The sequence below is a fragment of the Coffea arabica genome, chromosome 3e, assembly GCF_036785885.1.
Source record: "Coffea arabica cultivar ET-39 chromosome 3e, Coffea Arabica ET-39 HiFi, whole genome shotgun sequence".
In the NCBI taxonomy this organism is placed as follows: domain Eukaryota; kingdom Viridiplantae; phylum Streptophyta; class Magnoliopsida; order Gentianales; family Rubiaceae; genus Coffea; species Coffea arabica.
In genome coordinates, this window is record NC_092315.1 from 4129566 (window position 1) to 4147241 (window position 17676).

The following is a 17676-nucleotide window of genomic DNA, read 5'->3' on the forward strand; positions in this document are numbered from 1 at the left end:
TATAAACATTCATGCGTTTCATGAGTCTAAATGCCAATACCTCGTGTCAAAGTAAATTCTAAACTAAGTAATTTCTAGATCAATTAAACAAGTGTTTGGACAATTGGATAGGAGTCTATTTGAAATAATTATTATAGTCATTTTTATGATATGATGTGTATGAGATAAAAATATAATTGAGAAAATAAAAAAAAGTGTTAAAAATTATGTTTGTAATGCATGCAAATAATTTTTGTGCAAGTATTATCTATCCAAAATTTCAATAGTAATTTAAAATAACTATCTCAAAGAAAAAGAAAAGTCCAAAAATTTTCCATTTCTCAGTCAATCAAACAAGAAAAAAAAACATGCAATTACTAAAATTTTGTTCCTTACTTTTTGTTGTTAGTAAACAAATCCTCTTTAACTCATGTAAGGGTTGCATACTTGCATAACAATCAAAGTTGGCAGTCAGAGCAAAGGTGAAATCTAATCCATTTTTTTTTTATTGATCAAATTGAAACAATTTAACAGGTTGTTTCGATTGTAATTTCCGGAGAGTTTTTAGGAAAATTTTAGTGTAGCACTTTTTAGAATATGATTCATGCGAGGTAAAAAGTAATTAAAAATTTGTAAAAGAAGTATTCATGGAAAAAGGGGTTTTTTTTTTTTTTTGCAAAAAAACCATCCAACAAGGCCTTACAATTGGAAAATTTTCTACTTTTCGAGGCCATAATATAATAACCCTCCTCATTACAAGGCCTCTTTCTCAGAAGTCTGAACTCAAAATAATCAGTGAACAAAAGTTGTGCCAAAGTAGCGAAATACTGCCCAACCCAGCTAAAATCTCCCCGTTTCAGTATATCTTTCAGCACTCACCCCTTCTACCTCCATTTCCCTCTTTCTCATATTTTCTGTACATTCATAGGTGTTAATTTGTTCATGTTGATTGCTTGTAAACCTCAACAACCATGGCCTTAGTGCCCATCCAACACTTCTATCCAAGAGCTACTACCTTCATGGACTCATTTCAGAGCTCAGTATCCAAACTTCATGTTAAAACCCGCCTGCAATTCCTCAGGTATGGTTATTCAATTCCATTAAAGAAACAAGCTTTCTTTATAGCCAATAAGAGTACCATGAATTCAGACTCAATCCAACGACAAAATCCTCATAAAAGTTTTGATTTTGATGGTAGAACAAAGAATAAAGAATGGGATTTTGCCAGTAAAGGTTCAAACGCTAGTGAGGTGAGCTTGTCTAGGAATTCTTGGTTGGATAAATGGAATGAAACCCACAAGCAGGATAAGAAACTTAAAAGGCCTCAGGTAGTGTTGAATTATAGAAATAACGGGGAGGTTTCAAGTTCTGATTGTGAAGAAAGTGGTGGTGGTACTGGTACTACAATGGAGAGAATTGTTGAAAAATTGAAGAAATTTGGGTATGTCGATAATGTCACTGACAAGGTAGGGGAGGATAGAGTGATTGAGAGAGGGTCTATTGAGGACATATTTTATATTGAAGAAGGGATTTTGCCTAATACTAGAGGTGGGTTTTCAGAGAAATCGCCATTTGGGGATGAGAGTGTGGTGGGAAGTGATGGAGAAGTGAGGTTTCCGTGGGAGAAGGACGAGGTAAAAGACAAGGAGAGGTATTCAGTGAGGCAGAAGAGTAAAACTTCTTTTGCTGAACTGACTCTTCCCGAGTCTGAGCTTAGGAGGCTGAGGAACATGGCTCTTCGGATAAAGAATAAGACGAGGATTGGTGGTGCTGGTGTTACTCAAGAGGTTGTCGAAAAGATACATCAGAAGTGGAAGGGATCTGAGGTTGTGAGGCTGAAAGTTGAGGGGGCTCCTGCACTTAATATGAGGCGAATGCATGAAATTTTAGAGGTCAGTTCTTCATGATACCTTCTTGAAATTTACTTCTGTCTTTTGTTGTCTATTTAGGGGATATTATAAGTCCCTTCGAATACATCGTCAATAAGTTACATGGAGATGAAGCAGTCATTTACACTTGCTCTTATATACATGAATATATCTCTAGGCCGTGCATAGAGTAAATCCAATATTTCGAAAAATGTGATATATAGCTTTCTGTATAAACTTGTTGGTGACGTTGCTCGTCCTCGCGATATTTAAGTCCTTGCTTTTTCTAGGAGCTGCAGATTAGGAAAATCAGGCTTAAATCCATGAGTTTGCTAAGAAAAATACAAACAATGTAGCTCACTTATTGCATGTAAGGTTTCTTCCTTTATCAGACTGTTGATTGAATGATTACTGCATAATTGTAACCCATCCTTCCTTCTAATGCTGACCATGCAGATGACGTATCTAGATATACAGTGCTATTTTCTATTTTTCTTGCAAAATGTTTTGTCACTTAACCAACTTGCTTTAAATGTCGAAAGTGATCACCTACTTGAGCTTAACCCATTTGAGACTTTCATATCCTTGTCTGTTGTATCGTCAGTCAACTCTTTTGGCAATGGTGAAGTTATTTAAATTGCACAGCTTCATTAGAGTTATATTCTGCAAGATATCCGATTATAAAATCCAAAAATTTTCCCTACATAGGTAATAACAACGGATACCTAGGTACTTTTATCAATCTCAGATACAAACTGTTCTCACCCCTCTTGTGATTGTTCAGAGAAAAACTGGTGGGTTGGTAATCTGGAGATCAGGCACTTCCGTTGCTCTTTACAGAGGTGTAGGATATGAAGCTCCTTCTGAACGATTGAAGAAAAGGATTTATAAGGAAAATGAAATCCCTCATGATCAATCTCCAGTTACTACCATCAGTAATAGCAATGACCATTTAGAATGCAATCCTTGCAGCAATGTGCATACACCTGAATCTGTAACAAGTTTTAGCAAGGATGCTGGGGAGAACAGAAGCATTGGATCATTGCCAGAAGTCAAGTATGAAGATGAGGTAGGCAATCTGTTAGATGGCCTTGGCCCAAGGTACACTGATTGGCCAGGAGCTGGTCCATTACCTGTGGATGCAGATTTGCTTCCCAGTGTCATTCCCAGTTATCAACGTCCTTTTAGATTACTTCCCTACGGTGTCCGATCTACCCTTGGAATGAAGGAGGGAACGGCGTTACGCAGACTTGCCAGATCGCTACCTCCGCATTTTGCACTGGGTACTTACTCTTCTTGTTTAAGAACATTTTATCATGAACATGACTTCTTGAGCTAAAATGTTTGCATCTTCAGGCAGAAGCAGGCAACACCAAGGTCTGGCTGTCGCCATGATTAAGCTCTGGGAAAGAAGTTCCATTGCAAAAATTGCTCTGAAACGTGGTGTCCAGCTAACTACAAGCGAAAGAATGGCTGAAGATATCAAGGTAAGAACTTGGTATTGACCATAAAATGATCAACCTGATTTTTTTTTTTTAAACCAATAAGGATGAAACCAAAGCAAACTGAAAGGTCTTCAACTTTGGTGGGGCCAGGACAGTTTTTCTAACTTGCATATGCCTTCTACTTTGCTGGGTCCTTTTGTGATACCCAAATTATGCTATTGATTAATATGTGTCCAACTGAAGAAAGAAAGAAAAAAGATCTCATAGTTTGCATCATTTTGATCCATTTAGAAGCTGATATTGGGAGCAGTTTGCATTTATTTAGAATGTCACGCTTTCCTATGTCTTTGACTTTATAGGCTTATAACTTGCTTAATTTTCTTTCTTGGAACTAAATGTGGACATGTAAATTGAAGATACGAGGTAACTACATCTGGGGTTTATACATCTTTGTGCGAGAGCATTTTTTGTCTTGATTACTGATCTATTGAGTAGGATTCTAATTTATTCTTTTATCTTGTTGAATTATGAATTCAACTCTGCAGTATGTCTATACTGTTACATTTAGATCTTCATAGAGATATCTGTTATGCAGTATAGGGACTGTGGAATTTTTAAGTTACAGGGAATGATTGTAGTAGAAGGAATGAAAAATCATGATAAGTGGAGGAGAAAAAATGTCACTGCTTTAACACTTTAAAGAAGAATACTTTGGCTTGTTAAGTCCTATATCACCACAAAAGATGCAAGTAAATGTAATTGGTATCCATCAAGAACGTCAAGTTGTTGCTAATAAGCACCAAATAATTCTAAGAAATTTAAAGTTTGACATAATCACTTCTTAGAAATAATTTTGAGGTTTCTTACATAATGGAATTGATATGAGGACTAACTTTTGTTTACTGTGTCATTTAACCAATTTGAGGTAAGTAGAACCCAGATGTGTTTCAGTGTTCTTCTTCATTGCAATATCTACCAGAATACTAGCATCAGAGTAACATGATGAAATTTACTTTGGGAAATGTGTTTGGAAGCAGAGTTTGACAGGGGGAGTACTACTCTCTAGAAACAAGGACTTCTTGGTGTTTTATAGAGGGAAAAACTTTTTGTCACCAGACGTTGCTGAAGCTTTGCTGGAAAAGGAGAGACTGGCTAAGACATTGCAAGATGAAGAAGAACATGCACGCTTGAGGGCATCAGCCTTGGTTACACCAAGTAGGGTAATAAGTGATGAATCTGGAACTGCTGGTACTCTTGGAGAAACATTAGATGCTCATGCTAGATGGGGCAAAAAACTAGATGATGATCTCAAGGCAAAAGTTATGAGAGAAGCAGAAATGCTGAGGCATGCCAACCTTGTCAGAAAGCTCGAAACAAAGCTTGCTTTTGTAAGTCCTTAGCTCTAGTGTTAATGAATTAGTATCCTAAGAATTACATCAGAATTGCTGGTCTTATAGCTTTGTTATTTTTTTTACGGTACCAAGAATTGCATCAGATACTTTTCTCAGTTAACATGTTTTAAGCTTCTAAGTTCCCCTCAGATCATTTTCTAATATTTACTTCATTTACAGGCTGAAACAAAGATAAGTAAAGCTGAACGAGCTCTCTCAAAGGTGGAAGAGACCTTATATCCGGCAGATCGGGCTGCAGATCTTCAGAGCATTACTGATGAAGAGAGGTTTATGTTTAGAAAGCTTGGTTTAAGGATGAAAGCATTCCTACTTCTAGGCAAGAAAATTTTTCAGAATATCTGTTATTCTTGATTGTCAAAAAGCATTTGTTGCTGTCTATGGATGTAAGTGCTTCTCATCCAGATTGAAATGTGAAATCCTCCTCCTTCAGGTAGACGTGGAGTTTTTGACGGTACTGTGGAGAATATGCATTTACATTGGAAATACCGCGAACTGGTCAAGATCATTGTAAAGGCTAAAAACTTTGAAGAAGTCAAAGCTATTGCATTATCCCTTGAAGCTGAGAGTGGTGGTCTGTTGGTTTCTGTTGACAAAGTATCGAAGGGCTATGCTATAATTGTTTTTCGGGGTAAGGACTATAAGAGGCCTTCCACTCTGAGGCCTAAGAATCTCTTGACAAAAAGAAAAGCGTTGGCTCGCTCTATTGAGCTTCAAAGGCGCCAGGTACCTTTTATTTTGTGTTCACTGATCATGACAATATCTCTCTGCTTGTATGTGTCATGCAAACAAGTTGACTCTGCTGAATTGTTTGAATATTGTGCACAAAGCACCTTTTGGGTCTCCTTTATGTCTGATGCAATCATATGATACTTATACAGCTATATTTGCTTGACCCTTTAAACTGTATGCCATTATCCACCTCCACCACTAATATTTGGAGTGGATGAAATTTGATTCATCTGATGCTTCTCCCAATATGCTATTCCCTTGGCACGTTTTAAACTTGTTATGCATGTTTGCCTCATGTTTTGCCATAAAAGCCCTTGACTTGGTGAGCATTCTTGTAACTAACAGGCTCTCCTGAAGCATATTGCAAGGCTGCAAACAAACGTGGAGCAGATAAGAGGAGAAATCGTACGGGTTCCAATCTGTTTTATCCAACTCAAAGAGTAGCTTGGATTCATTTTGCTATTTTTCATCGATATTTATCATTTCCAGTTCCTAATTTAACTCGAGGTGTGGTTTTTCGATGCACAAATATAGGAACAAATGGCAAATGTGAAGGACCAAGGGGATGGGGAGCTGTATGACAGATTAGATTCTGCTTATCCCACCGAGGATGATGAGGACAGTGAGGTTAATTACTAACCTGTCTTAGATTTGATTCGAAGAATAACGTGATCATTCACATAGGAAATGCATTTTTCAAAATAGTGCTTTTGATGAAGCTGAGGTTGCATTATATTAGTTATATCGTCCTCTTCACAGTGTCAACTATGGCATTGGAACAGTTTCTTCCCGCTTTAGCATCGATGGTTATGTTTTTTCTTGTTTTTGAATTTTCTCCAAATCTATCCATGATCAGGAAGAAGAGGATGGCGCATACCCTGAGACATATGGCAGTGAAACTGATCTCGTAGACAAAAGTGATGACCCTTTTAGTAGTCACCATTCGGGGAATTTTGTATATCGTACTGGAGATGTATCAGAATCAGAAACAGAATATGTGGAGCCATAGAGCTCGGCATTCAACAGTGCAATGTTAGCATCATTGGAATTGGAGGAACAAAGGTGCAGATGGGCAAACTAACAGGCAGCAGCAGCCATACAGGTTGCCTTACTATCCAACGAACAAACTATGTTCATCAATCCATGATGCGTGGCGTCTTGTAGTCTTCCTTGAATCGTTCCATTCATTTTATTTGTAGCTAACTGTACATGTCCAAAGAAAGTCTTGGCAACAGGCCAGTAATTGAGTCTCATAGTCATGATATGGTTTTTGAGCTGTGCATAACCCTGTATTGGATCTAAATTTCATCGACTTTCATAAACTTAATAGATCACAAGAATCCACTGAGCAACATCAAAATATATGAAAATTCTTTGTATTGTGCGACCAAAATGCCGCTGCCTGTGTGTTTAAATTTGCAACACTTGCGAAGAAATTGTTTAAATTATTTTGATGCAAATGAAGGCCTAAACCCTGAACGCATATTTAGTAGGCAAAGCAACAAGAAAACCAAATTCCCCTGCCATGAAGCTCCTGACTTCTCGATATGATGCCAAAAAAATGCCCAAAAAAAAAAAATCATGCAAGTTTGACCATCTGCGTTGACATTATGTGAATGAACACAGTTGACCGAGAGATGTGGTCCTCCGGACATTTGACTTCCTGTACGTCGGGAATTGTCAAGAGATGCAATTATGGCACTAGTATTACCCAAAATTTGAGGAACTGCAAGTTGATCCTACATTTCAAGAATAATGAAACCAAATTATGAAGTAAAAAAGAAATCTACAAGTGGGTTCTAAATCTTGAAGAGCCAATCACATCTCAAATGATGTATTGAAGGAAAACATACTACCAAAACTAATGATGGAATTCATGTACTCGCTACTTATATCCCTAAAAAAAAAAAAAAAAAGCACTTACAAAATTCATTGAATAGTAAAACAACTGCGTAAGTACTACCCCATTTAAAAGGGAAAATCTGCTTGATTACTCAATTAAATCCAGTGAGCTCCAGCTTTCATATTTGCATTGAAACAGTTTGCTCATGCTTTGCTCTTATCTTCAGTAAAGTAGCAACAATTTGTAAGTTTACTTCACAGTAATCCTATACCTGAAATTTCAAATTTGGGTGCTTCAGTAAATAGATGTGTTAGTATAATTGTGGGCGAGCACAGGGGGACGTACTTTGACCATTTGCGTTTTGTGAATAAACTAATATGAAATGATTGATGCAGACAGTATCTGTGTTTGACCCTACTAGACTACATGATCGTAGGTTGAATCGCGTCTTGACTGCACGCCATATATTTTTCCTCCATACTGTTCATTTGTGGATAAATATTGCTGCGCCGTGTTTCGACTTTCAACTCGCTGTCAATCCAAAACATTTGTTTGATGTGATTAGATAGATCAGCTTGGCCTTCAAGCAAAAATTGAAGAAAATTAGAGCCGAGTAATGTGTTATTTAACACGATTGCTGCATAAACGAATCTATAGTTTTTGAAGTAGATTGATGGTACTTTGGAACTGTTTGGATTGATGGGGTAGGAAAGAAAGGAAATGACAAGAATTGGATGTGTTTAGATTGATTTTTTGAGGAGAGAATGTGAGGAAAAAAAGATTTAATTATTATGTTAAGATATGGTTTCCATTTAAAATAGAATGGGAACGTAAAGAACTAAATTCAAATTATGTTAAAAAACCATTTTTTCCCTCCATTGTAGTTTATTAGCACTTACCATCTTTTCTCTCTTTCTTTTTTTTCCCATTATCAGTTCAAACAAATTATCAATATTTCCTTCTTTTCTCTCCGTCTATTTTGAGGGAATGGTAGGGGGAAAAAAAGAAAAAAAAATGAAAGAATAAGGCTTTTGATGTTTGGATTAATATTTGAAGAGGGAAAGGAAAGGATAGGGAGGGATAAAATCTAGTTATCTTTTATCAATTTACTTTCTGTCTAAAAGTAGGTAGAAACGGAAGGAAATGATGTTAAAATTAATGAAAATTTTAAATTTTTCTAAAAAATCTATTATGTGTTTATAAATTAGACTTTAAAATTATGGATAAAAATATAACTAACACGTAATAGTTTATTTTTCTTTTCTTCCATAATCCAAACAAGACGATCCATGGATTTTAGTTTGCTCTACTCTCCTTTCTTTTTTCTTAATCCTCTAGAATTCTCTCCTTATCTTTCCTCCTCCTTCCTCCAATTAAAATGGCGTGGTAATCTAAACAAGATAAATGAAAATCGCTTTCCTTTATTATCCCTTCTATTTCTTTCCACTCGTGTTTTTCCTTTCCTTTCCTTCTTCGATCCAAAGGGGTGCCTAAAATTGTCTTCTGAAGCAGCATGCCATACCATTGTCCCAAACCTAAAACACAAGTGGCACCTTGTCGACAACAATTTTTACCAACATTATTATGTACTAACTCAACCTATGATTCCTTCATTTTGTCCGCATACTTGTAAAGGCACAATTTAACATACAAGAATGGTGTGAACACATTCATATTTGCTATTAAGTTATTCTGATTCTTTGAAACGGGAATGCCTTGAGTACTTAATTGGATAAAAATAAACTAGTATAAGACACGTTTTAGCAGTTCCAACTCGGCCAAGCAAGCAGAGTGCTCACTGGGAAATGGACAAAATCGCATTGACTGACTTTTGTATCGCGTTGTATAACGAGTAGAAGATTACCCACGAAACGAGTGATTTAAGTACTTCTTGTAGATAACTTATTTTTATTCCTAGTAACTAAATGACTTCACAGCTCCTTGACCACGACCAAAAACATTTGATCACATGTTAATTGTGCAATACATGGCTTCTTTTATCAGATCCTGCGGCTCGAGACATATATAATAACCTTTACAACATAATTTGAAAATCCACGGGGACAACTCAACAGAATCAGAAAGAGAGGGAAAAAAGGCCAAGAGGGCTCATGGAAGAGTATTTCTTTCAACATTACAGCCAAGGGGATGAGGTGTTATGGTTTGATGGAGAAGTCCTTCCACTTCCAGCTGTTGATGATCAGTACCATGGAAGTTCTTTTGTCAAGTATTCGAACCATCCCCTTCAGGGCTTTGGATCGAATGGAAGGGTAAATCATGGAAAGAATGATCGAAACGCAAACAAGAGAATGATAGAGCTGCTGAAGAAGAGGTGGAAACCACCGACGATCGGAGCAGTGGAAGCCGAAAGAGAGAGGAATCGCAAGCATGTAATCAACGAGAGAATGAGAAGAGGGAAGCAGAAGAAGAGTTTCGTCGAGTTGCATAAAATGTTGCCTTATGGAACCAAGGTCAGTACTAATTATCAGCCGCTGTTTTTTGGATTTCATTTTAGTGTGTGTACTGTGTGAAACTTTTTGCTCTGGGTAATGATTTTTGAAGCTGAGGATTTTGTGGGCATTTTTCCTTTCAGGGTGACAAGAATTCTATAGTGCAAATGGCAGCTGAGAGAATTCACGAACTGCAAAGATGCAACGAGGAACTGAAGAGGAGAAAAATTGAGCTTGAGTTGGCTTTAGCTGCAGCAATCCATGATGATGAGGAAAATTTGGAAGTGGCTAAGATTAAGTTAAGGGTGGTTCATCCTTCATCTGGGATTGATTCTATGTTGGAGGTTCTTAAATGCTTGAAGAATACTGGGACTAAAACCAAAGGTATACAATCAACATTTTCATCCCAGGAATTTTCTGCAGTATTGGAGATTGAAGCCAAGGTTTGTCTTCAACTCTCTGCATTTCCCGTGTATGGAAAACTTTCGCTCCCTCTATTTTTTGGCTTGCACGGCACCACTGAGCAACAGTACTTGTTGAAACCAACATATCATCATTTTTCCAAGATTCTATAAGTACTATTTACATTATTGAAGCACCTATAAGGCAAAAGAGCAACAAACCTTAAATCACAAACGATGATGCTCACCAACATGTTAGTGAAAAAATAGAAAGAGAGAGAGATTGAATAAACTTGCTAGTAATAGAAAAGAAACGTGTATTGCGCTTGACCAAGAAACCAACATGTTAATATCGGAGGAATACTTCTCGTATTTTAGGAGGCTGTAGCTTGTTTTAAACTAGTCAATGAAAGCAATATATATATATATATGACTTCATAGATGTTTAAGAATAAGAAAATCTACTAGCGATAAGCTTCTAGTACATGTAGATGTTCTCTGATGATTAAAGGATTATGTTAAAGATAGTTGATCTCACTAAACTAATAAATGTTCACATTAGAGCTTACTTGAAAAGCTTTTCTTCAAATAATTAAAAACGACTTTGAGCTGCCTGCATCACTTACTTGACAAAACTTGAAATTGTTTCTTGCGGAATTGTAATATCTTGGTGCTTAGTTTCTTGCCTAATATGATTTCTTTCAATCTCAAAGAATCAGGTTTAAGTAAGTAATGCTCATTTTCATATCAAACCATTCGATCGAGGCATTTGTTTATTTTTTTAATAATCTCTGTCCAAAGAAATCTGGAAGGTTGCTGTGTGAAGGGATATACTTATTCCGCTACAGCAACATCAATGTGACTCTCAACTGATGTATCCCTTTTTCCTGATGTTTTGTCAAATGATTTGGTGGAAGGGAGCTGCAGAAGTGGAAAAGGCAGTTCACGAAACCTTATTTGAAGCTGAGAAGAAATTTCGATGTCCTGTCCTGTTTGATTGAGAGAAATCTGAAGAAGATCAGCATTGCTGACGCTGATGGCTGCCCGTGGAATATTCAGGAGAAACCAAATACAAGGGGCCAAGCTTAACGCCAGTCTTGACCTTTTTTTTTTTTTTTTTTTTTTTCAATCGTCGCTGAATTCTTGACCAATTGGCCATTGTACACATAAATTAGAGACGTGGAAGGTGGACTAGTCAATAAAATTCAGTGTACACATAAAATTGACATTTGTCTCTAAATATAACCATAACTTCGTTTGCTGTCAAAAGAGATTATCAGTTTAGAAAAAAATGAGATTAAAAAAAAAAAAGGTTCCCTCTCCCTCCTGAGAGCTGCACCGTCCCGTTTTTACTTTTTACTACTAGTATGCATGAATAAATTAGGAGACCAGTGAAATCTCACACTGCTTAATTTCCTCTTTTTTTTCTTCTTCTTCTTCTTCTTTTTGTCCATACTTACTTTGCTAGTAGATGCTACTACACCATTGGAGGGGGGAAATTTTATTCTAATCAGGAGCCAGCAACTTGACAAAGTTTTTTTTTTTTTTTTTTCTACAAAGACAAAGTTAAGTTGTGTTCAGTAGTTGATTTATGACCAATGAAGTATTATTGCAAACCAGATAAAAACAAGAACAGCTGCTTCGTGCCCACATCGAGGGTAGCGTCTCTCCACGACCCTCTGGAAACATTATTGAGAAGACGTTCAACAGACCCCATTGTCTTCTTCCTCTTTTCTTTCGGTTAAGGTTAATGTTGCCTTGCCACCCTCTTAGCAAATCCGTGCCGGACTCAATTGGCTACAGAGTTTCGTCTCTGAGAAATCCATCCACAAGAAAAAAAAAAAAAACTGATTTGGCCAGCAATTTCAGCGCTTCAGGCAAACAACTGAGACTGGTAAGTTCTTTATTCCCCATTTAACTAGTAAAAAAAGGATGGCGAGGTAGCAAGGCAGCATAACATCAACCTTGTCCCTAAAAATAGGCCGCGCTTTGCATCTAATGTGGGATTGAAAAAAATGATTTGAGATTAATAGATTTCCCAATTTTAATTACAACAACTTCATTGGTCAAAGATCAAGAACTGAGTCTATGTTGGGAGGAACGAGTTGCTTGACTAGGGGGCTGCTTTAAAACTGAGGACTATTTTCCTCATTGTACAAACGCCCAACAACTTAACACTAAATTATTCCGGATTACGAGATTTAACACCTTGAATAGCAAAGAGGAAAAGAAGGAAAGACGCAGCAGCCTTCAGGAATACGTGCTGTAAGACCTTGAATGGAGAAGCAAGCAAGAAAGGACAGAACGGTCGCCAGAAAACTCTGTTCATTTATTTATTTTTTTATCAACCCACCCGAAATCCTAGTTCAAGGACACACACAGTCTTAACTCGAATTAGATCCATACGACGACCAGTCTTACCACATCTCATGCTTCGTGATAACCTCAATGATGGTGATACAGTGTAGCACCTCTATATTCCATCAAAGAGGGGCCTACATGGCCGTAGACATAAAACTGTACCATGTAAATTAATTGCGACCAAGGCTGCAAGCAAATGAAAAAACAAAAATATTGAGAAGACGAGAGAGCTGAAGCAAATCTGACCTTTAACAAACAGTATCAGTCAAAAAACTTGTACTCAGTCTTTCAGATGCAGTATTAAGCTAAAGAACAACGTTTAAACATCCATAGTAGAATCTAAAATCCCAGGGCAAAACAGAGTAGGTAAAGCATAGCTTAGGAATCTTGAAACAAAACTTCACATATCTTCCAGCTGATAGCAGAACGCCTCACTTCAGAGGAATGAACCTTGAAGAATGGGTGGCACCAATACCTGGCCTACCGTGCTTGACAGGCTTGTATGATATTGAAAACTCAGCTAGATAGTGGCCAATCATTTCTGGCTTGACCTCAATGGTATTGAAAGATTTTCCATTGTAAACACCAATTACGCTGCCAATCATCTCAGGTACTATAATCATGTTACGAAGATGTGTCTTCACCAGATTTGGTTTCTCACCAGGTGGGGCCTCACGTTTCTGACCCAAAATTCAAGAGCATTTTCGTGTTAGAACTCTCAAATAGAGGCCAAATGCTGATCCTATTGTTAGTCTACTCATATACAAAAGAGAGATTGCAGCAATGGTATCGTTATCTATTCACAAACAGCTTAGATTCCACAAACACTCAAAAAAGTAATAAAATGAAAACAGTAATGGAAGACATTGGAATGTCGACACTAGAGGAAGACATTCATAGCCTAACTAGCTTGTTTCAATGTGCTTCATTTGTTTAACAAATACTGTTAATATGGATTTATGTATTAGTATTAGTGGATATGCAGTAGGCATATTATTGGATGAGGAGAGAATCTATGTTTCTTCTTAAGTGTCAAGGTACACTTTTGTAAAGATGCTTGAGCCGTCGCTCAGATATTGTACAGTTTTGACTCATCAATAAAATTTCTACCGTTTCTGGAAAAAAAAAGTAATAAAATGAAAACAGTGATCTAAAGCTGGGAAAAGAAAACAAACAACATCGAGTCAGGCACCAAACAGATAACTAAAATAATTTTAAAAGGTTTTACACAAAGGCCTCTATCACCATCCAAACAAATCAAATGCCATGCAAGTCAGTAAACCACAAAACTTTTCATAGGGCTCAAAGCAAGCTCTTTTTGAGAACATCAGCATAATAATTACAGTTGACAGCATACCAGTAATATAATGCAAAATACTAAAATAGGCTATTCTACAAATATACAAAGTTCCTGATTGTTATTTATTCAAATATCGCTATTCAGGTTCAAAACCAATTATGCCACATTACTAATAAGATCTTAAACTAATAATTGCAGCACCAAGAGAACATAAAACAGGAACTGCCTGACATACAACGTTGCTGCTCCAAAATAATTATGCACATTAAAATTCTTATGAACTACTTCCAAAAAAATTGCCTTGCTACCCACAATTGATATCGATGCACACATATCAGCAACAAATAAAAAACAAGGGCATAAGCTTCTGCAAACCTACAAAACCGGAAAGAAATATACACATACCGCCTTTCGCAGCTTCTTGATCAAAGCCATGGGTTTCCTCTTCAAGCCCCTATTGAACCTACAATCAAACCGAAGCGTATATAATCAGAGCCACTACCCATTTACAACTTCCCCAAGCACTAACTATAAAACTAAATATGCTTCACCTCACCAAATAATTACCAATTTTTAACACCACATAATTCATCCATACACACTTCCTTCCCTCTACATAACAGTAGCAAAAACTCCCATTTCAGAAAAGTAAAACATTTTTCAGCATACTAACAATATCCACATTAACAAGGGAATGAAAAATACCACAAAAAAATTAATCAAATGCCCGCATAATAAAACCGCACTATCTACACACACAACTGAACCTCGGAGCTAAATATTCATCATAATGGGGAGAAAAACAAGAAATCTCATTCATTGATTAACTAAACAACACTTTTCCGCATCCCCTTATACACACATGTACAAACTCGTTCACAAAAATCCAAACTTTAAGCAAAAGAAAAATTGAAAACTACCTTCTGCGAGCACGAGCATGGAAGAGCTTAACAAGCTCATCAGTGGACATGTCGAGGAGAGCATCGAGATCCACGCCTCTGAAACTAAACTTCTTGAACGTCCTCTTCTTTGGCTGTGCGGCCGTAACATCGGTCTCCACATCCGCCTATTTTCCACCAAAAAAAGATCAGAAAAATTCAATGATTTATTGATGAAACGCAAAATAAATGCATTTTGTTCCAATTGACCGTGCCGTTAGAGAATTACCATGGTGATTCGAGGGAGAAGTCGCAGATAGAACTCTACGTTTTGGGGAGAGATGGAGCGAAGCGGCTGCTAGGGTTTTCAGAGAAGGTGAGAAATGCAGTGAAGGTTTATGTTGGTATTTATATGTACGAGTCACCTAGGGACCAGGGCAAAAGAGGGTGTCGATGGGAAAAGATGTTTACTAGCAAGGGAGCTCTATTTCCTTTAAATTATTTTCAGGCCCTTCACTTTTTTATAAGGATTTTGTATATAAACAAAAAAATTCTTTGCCTTGGATTGTCCAATTTTTGTCAAACAATAATGTCTCGTTTGAAACGTGCTAATTTCATTGGTATGGGATTTTTCAAGAAAGTAAAGGCACCTTTGTTACTAATATATAGCCAATTTTGATGAAATGAAATTTAACAATCTAGTGTAAAGTTACAATTAAAAAATAAAAAAATTCAAGACTTTGTCTTTTTGCTTTATCAAATAATACTCCTTGATAAATTTAAAACTATTTAAATGGACAATAATAAGGACTATTTAAACTCTTAAAACACAAAATTTCTAGCTATTCTTATATAACAATCTCTTTCCTTTTTAATTACTTCAATCTAAATTTTGTCTATCACTAGCTAAATTTTAATTATGGGATAATTTCAGAAATCTTCCCTGAGATTTCTGACAATTTCACTTACCTCTTTTTAGGATTGAAAAATTTCACCAACCTCCTTTCATATAGTAAAATGACTATAATATTCTTCGCTTATAAATAACTCTTACCAAAACAAAATCCTACAACTACTTAGTTGTTTATTCTAAAGCAATGAGTGTCATATAAAATAAATTCTTATTTTCTCTCTCCGATTATCTCTCCTATCTCCTCTTGCATTTCATAATCCACTATTTTTTCACAACTACCATCTGATACATCTCAAATTCTCATTATCATGGAATAGATCCTCTCTCTCTCTCTCTCTCTCTCTCTCTCTCTCTCTCTCTCTCTCTCTCTCTCCTTCTTTTTTTGTGTAAGTATTATTGAATTGAAATTGCCAGATTACAAGCTACTGGATTAGATTTGTTGTCACACTAAATGAAGGTAAAAAAGATGTCACAATTGATTTTGCATGGGAAGTTTTGGACGACAATGGAAGGCTATCAAAATTGTAAGAATATGGGAATTAAATTGAAATGGTTTATTGACTTCGTTAGGATTGTGTTTATGTCGTTTACAATATTGTAACGTGAAAGAAATTTATTAGTGAGTTTTTGCCCTTATGAGTAACAAGGGGGCATTTTAGGATTTTTAGAACAAATTTAGCATACTGGATCTATAGTATTACTAAAATGCTAATCATAGGGGAGGTAGGTATAATTTTTTAAACTATAGGGAAGCTTTTTATAGTAGTTAAAAACTTCAGGGGAGGTTTTTAAAATTAGCCCTTTAATTATTTGACAAAAAGAAAAAAAGATGTAAAAAGTAAAAAAACAAAGAAGGAAATTTTCAGAAACCTAAGAGGGCCTCCTGCGTCTGCTTAGGAGCCCAAAACATGCTTTCCTCCCGGCTATGATTTTGTCTTGATGTATCTTGACGAACCGTGACTGATGTTCGATTGAGCCCATATTGCCTCATGGGCAATGCAGATACCTCTTACGCGATAAAGCCCATTTATAGTCTTCAGTTATTGACCCCACTAAATTTCTGGTTCCATTTTTTTTTTTTTTTTGTCAGCAACGATACATGTGTATAACCTACTCTATCCTAATCTAGGGGGGAGGGGAGCCTAAGGAGGCTGTTGTAGGAGCTAGTGGGTATACAGACCCAACTAGACCAAGGGAGTGCTATGGCACAACCCTTAGATTTTTTTCGCTGCTGATGAGGTTTGAACCCTCACCAACAGCCTAAGGAGGGACTTAATCCCTCCCTGGTGGCTACTGAGCCATTGGCCCAGTGATTTTCTGGTTCCATTTGAATGGTGTATCTTATAGAATGTTTATCCAAAATTTACTATAGATTACTGTAACTGCTTTAACTAAAGGAAAAATCGTTCCAAACATCATTTACATTTTGTAAAATAATTTTTTTTGTTAGTCACTTTTAAAAGTATACTATTGCGTCCTTTACAAATTCATATTGGTCAAATTTGATTCCTATTTAGGTTTCCGACTAATTTTTTGTTGGAATTCATCACGCGCCTTGCAGTGATCATTTTTTTAGGGGCAAAATTGTTAAATTAAAATTTACATAATCCGATTTATAGTTCCTTACAATTCACAAAATGAATTGTTTCGTCCATCACATTTCATAAAATAAATTTTTTAATCTCTCACAATTCACAAAATGAATTTTTTCATCTCTCATTGACCATGTGTAAAAATAATTTTTTTTAATCTATGTATATATCTATTTGATTTCACCTGAACAGTACGAATAGTATGTAATATATCTTTATTTGATTTCACCTAAACAGACTAATTGTAATTGTATACATGCTATTCAATAGCTATATACATGAGTTTAAATCTAATAATTTTGTTTAAACCCATATGTATATATTTATTTATTTGATTTCACCATGTGAATCTATGCAATATTTGTAGTCTTTCTCTTTTGCTAATAATTCATTTATTGAGTTGTATAATAAGGCTATCTAATTAATCGATTCTAATTCGAATTTTATAGTTATGCTAACAAATTGTAGTTTAAATATGAAATTTTTACTCGCCACCTTTAAGATC

General features: G+C 36.2%; 3 protein-coding genes across 6 annotated transcripts; 2 read left to right on the forward strand and 1 right to left on the reverse strand.

Moving 5' to 3' along the window:
- Window positions 1-732: 732 nt before the first annotated feature.
- Window positions 733-6826, forward strand: LOC140038883 (CRM-domain containing factor CFM3A, chloroplastic/mitochondrial-like). Of its 2 annotated transcripts, XM_072084442.1 has the most exons (10): window positions 733-1060; window positions 1178-1871; window positions 2632-3130; window positions 3204-3334; window positions 4330-4680; window positions 4864-5020; window positions 5135-5427; window positions 5779-5838; window positions 5968-6060; window positions 6290-6826. In XM_072084442.1, the coding sequence occupies exons 1-10, from the start codon at window positions 951-953 to the stop codon at window positions 6440-6442; spliced, it is 2541 nt and encodes an 846-aa protein (XP_071940543.1). In that variant the 5' UTR covers window positions 733-950; the 3' UTR covers window positions 6443-6826. The 2 variants fall into 2 exon arrangements, with proteins under 2 accessions (XP_071940543.1, XP_071940542.1); XM_072084441.1 differs by having other exon boundaries at window positions 733-1871.
- A 2459-nt stretch (window positions 6827-9285) lies between these two features.
- Window positions 9286-11468, forward strand: LOC140038884 (transcription factor bHLH92-like). Of its 3 annotated transcripts, none has more exons than XM_072084444.1 (3): window positions 9286-9747; window positions 9870-10169; window positions 11055-11468. In XM_072084444.1, exons 1-3 carry the CDS (start codon window positions 9388-9390, stop codon window positions 11214-11216), a joined length of 822 nt encoding a protein of 273 aa, XP_071940545.1. In that variant the 5' UTR covers window positions 9286-9387; the 3' UTR covers window positions 11217-11468. The 3 variants fall into 3 exon arrangements, with proteins under 3 accessions (XP_071940545.1, XP_071940547.1, XP_071940546.1); XM_072084446.1 differs by having other exon boundaries at window positions 9870-10110; window positions 11045-11227; XM_072084445.1 differs by having other exon boundaries at window positions 9294-9747; window positions 11045-11468.
- Window positions 11469-12719: 1251 nt separating this feature from the next.
- Window positions 12720-15095, reverse strand: LOC113735379 (small ribosomal subunit protein uS19). Its single transcript, XM_072084447.1, has 4 exons — window positions 14956-15095; window positions 14709-14854; window positions 14194-14251; window positions 12720-13168 (listed from the first exon to the last, which is right to left on the reverse strand). The coding sequence occupies exons 1-4, from the start codon at window positions 14956-14958 to the stop codon at window positions 12920-12922; spliced, it is 456 nt and encodes a 151-aa protein (XP_071940548.1). The 5' UTR covers window positions 14959-15095; the 3' UTR covers window positions 12720-12919.
- Between the last annotated feature and the right edge of the window lie 2581 nt (window positions 15096-17676).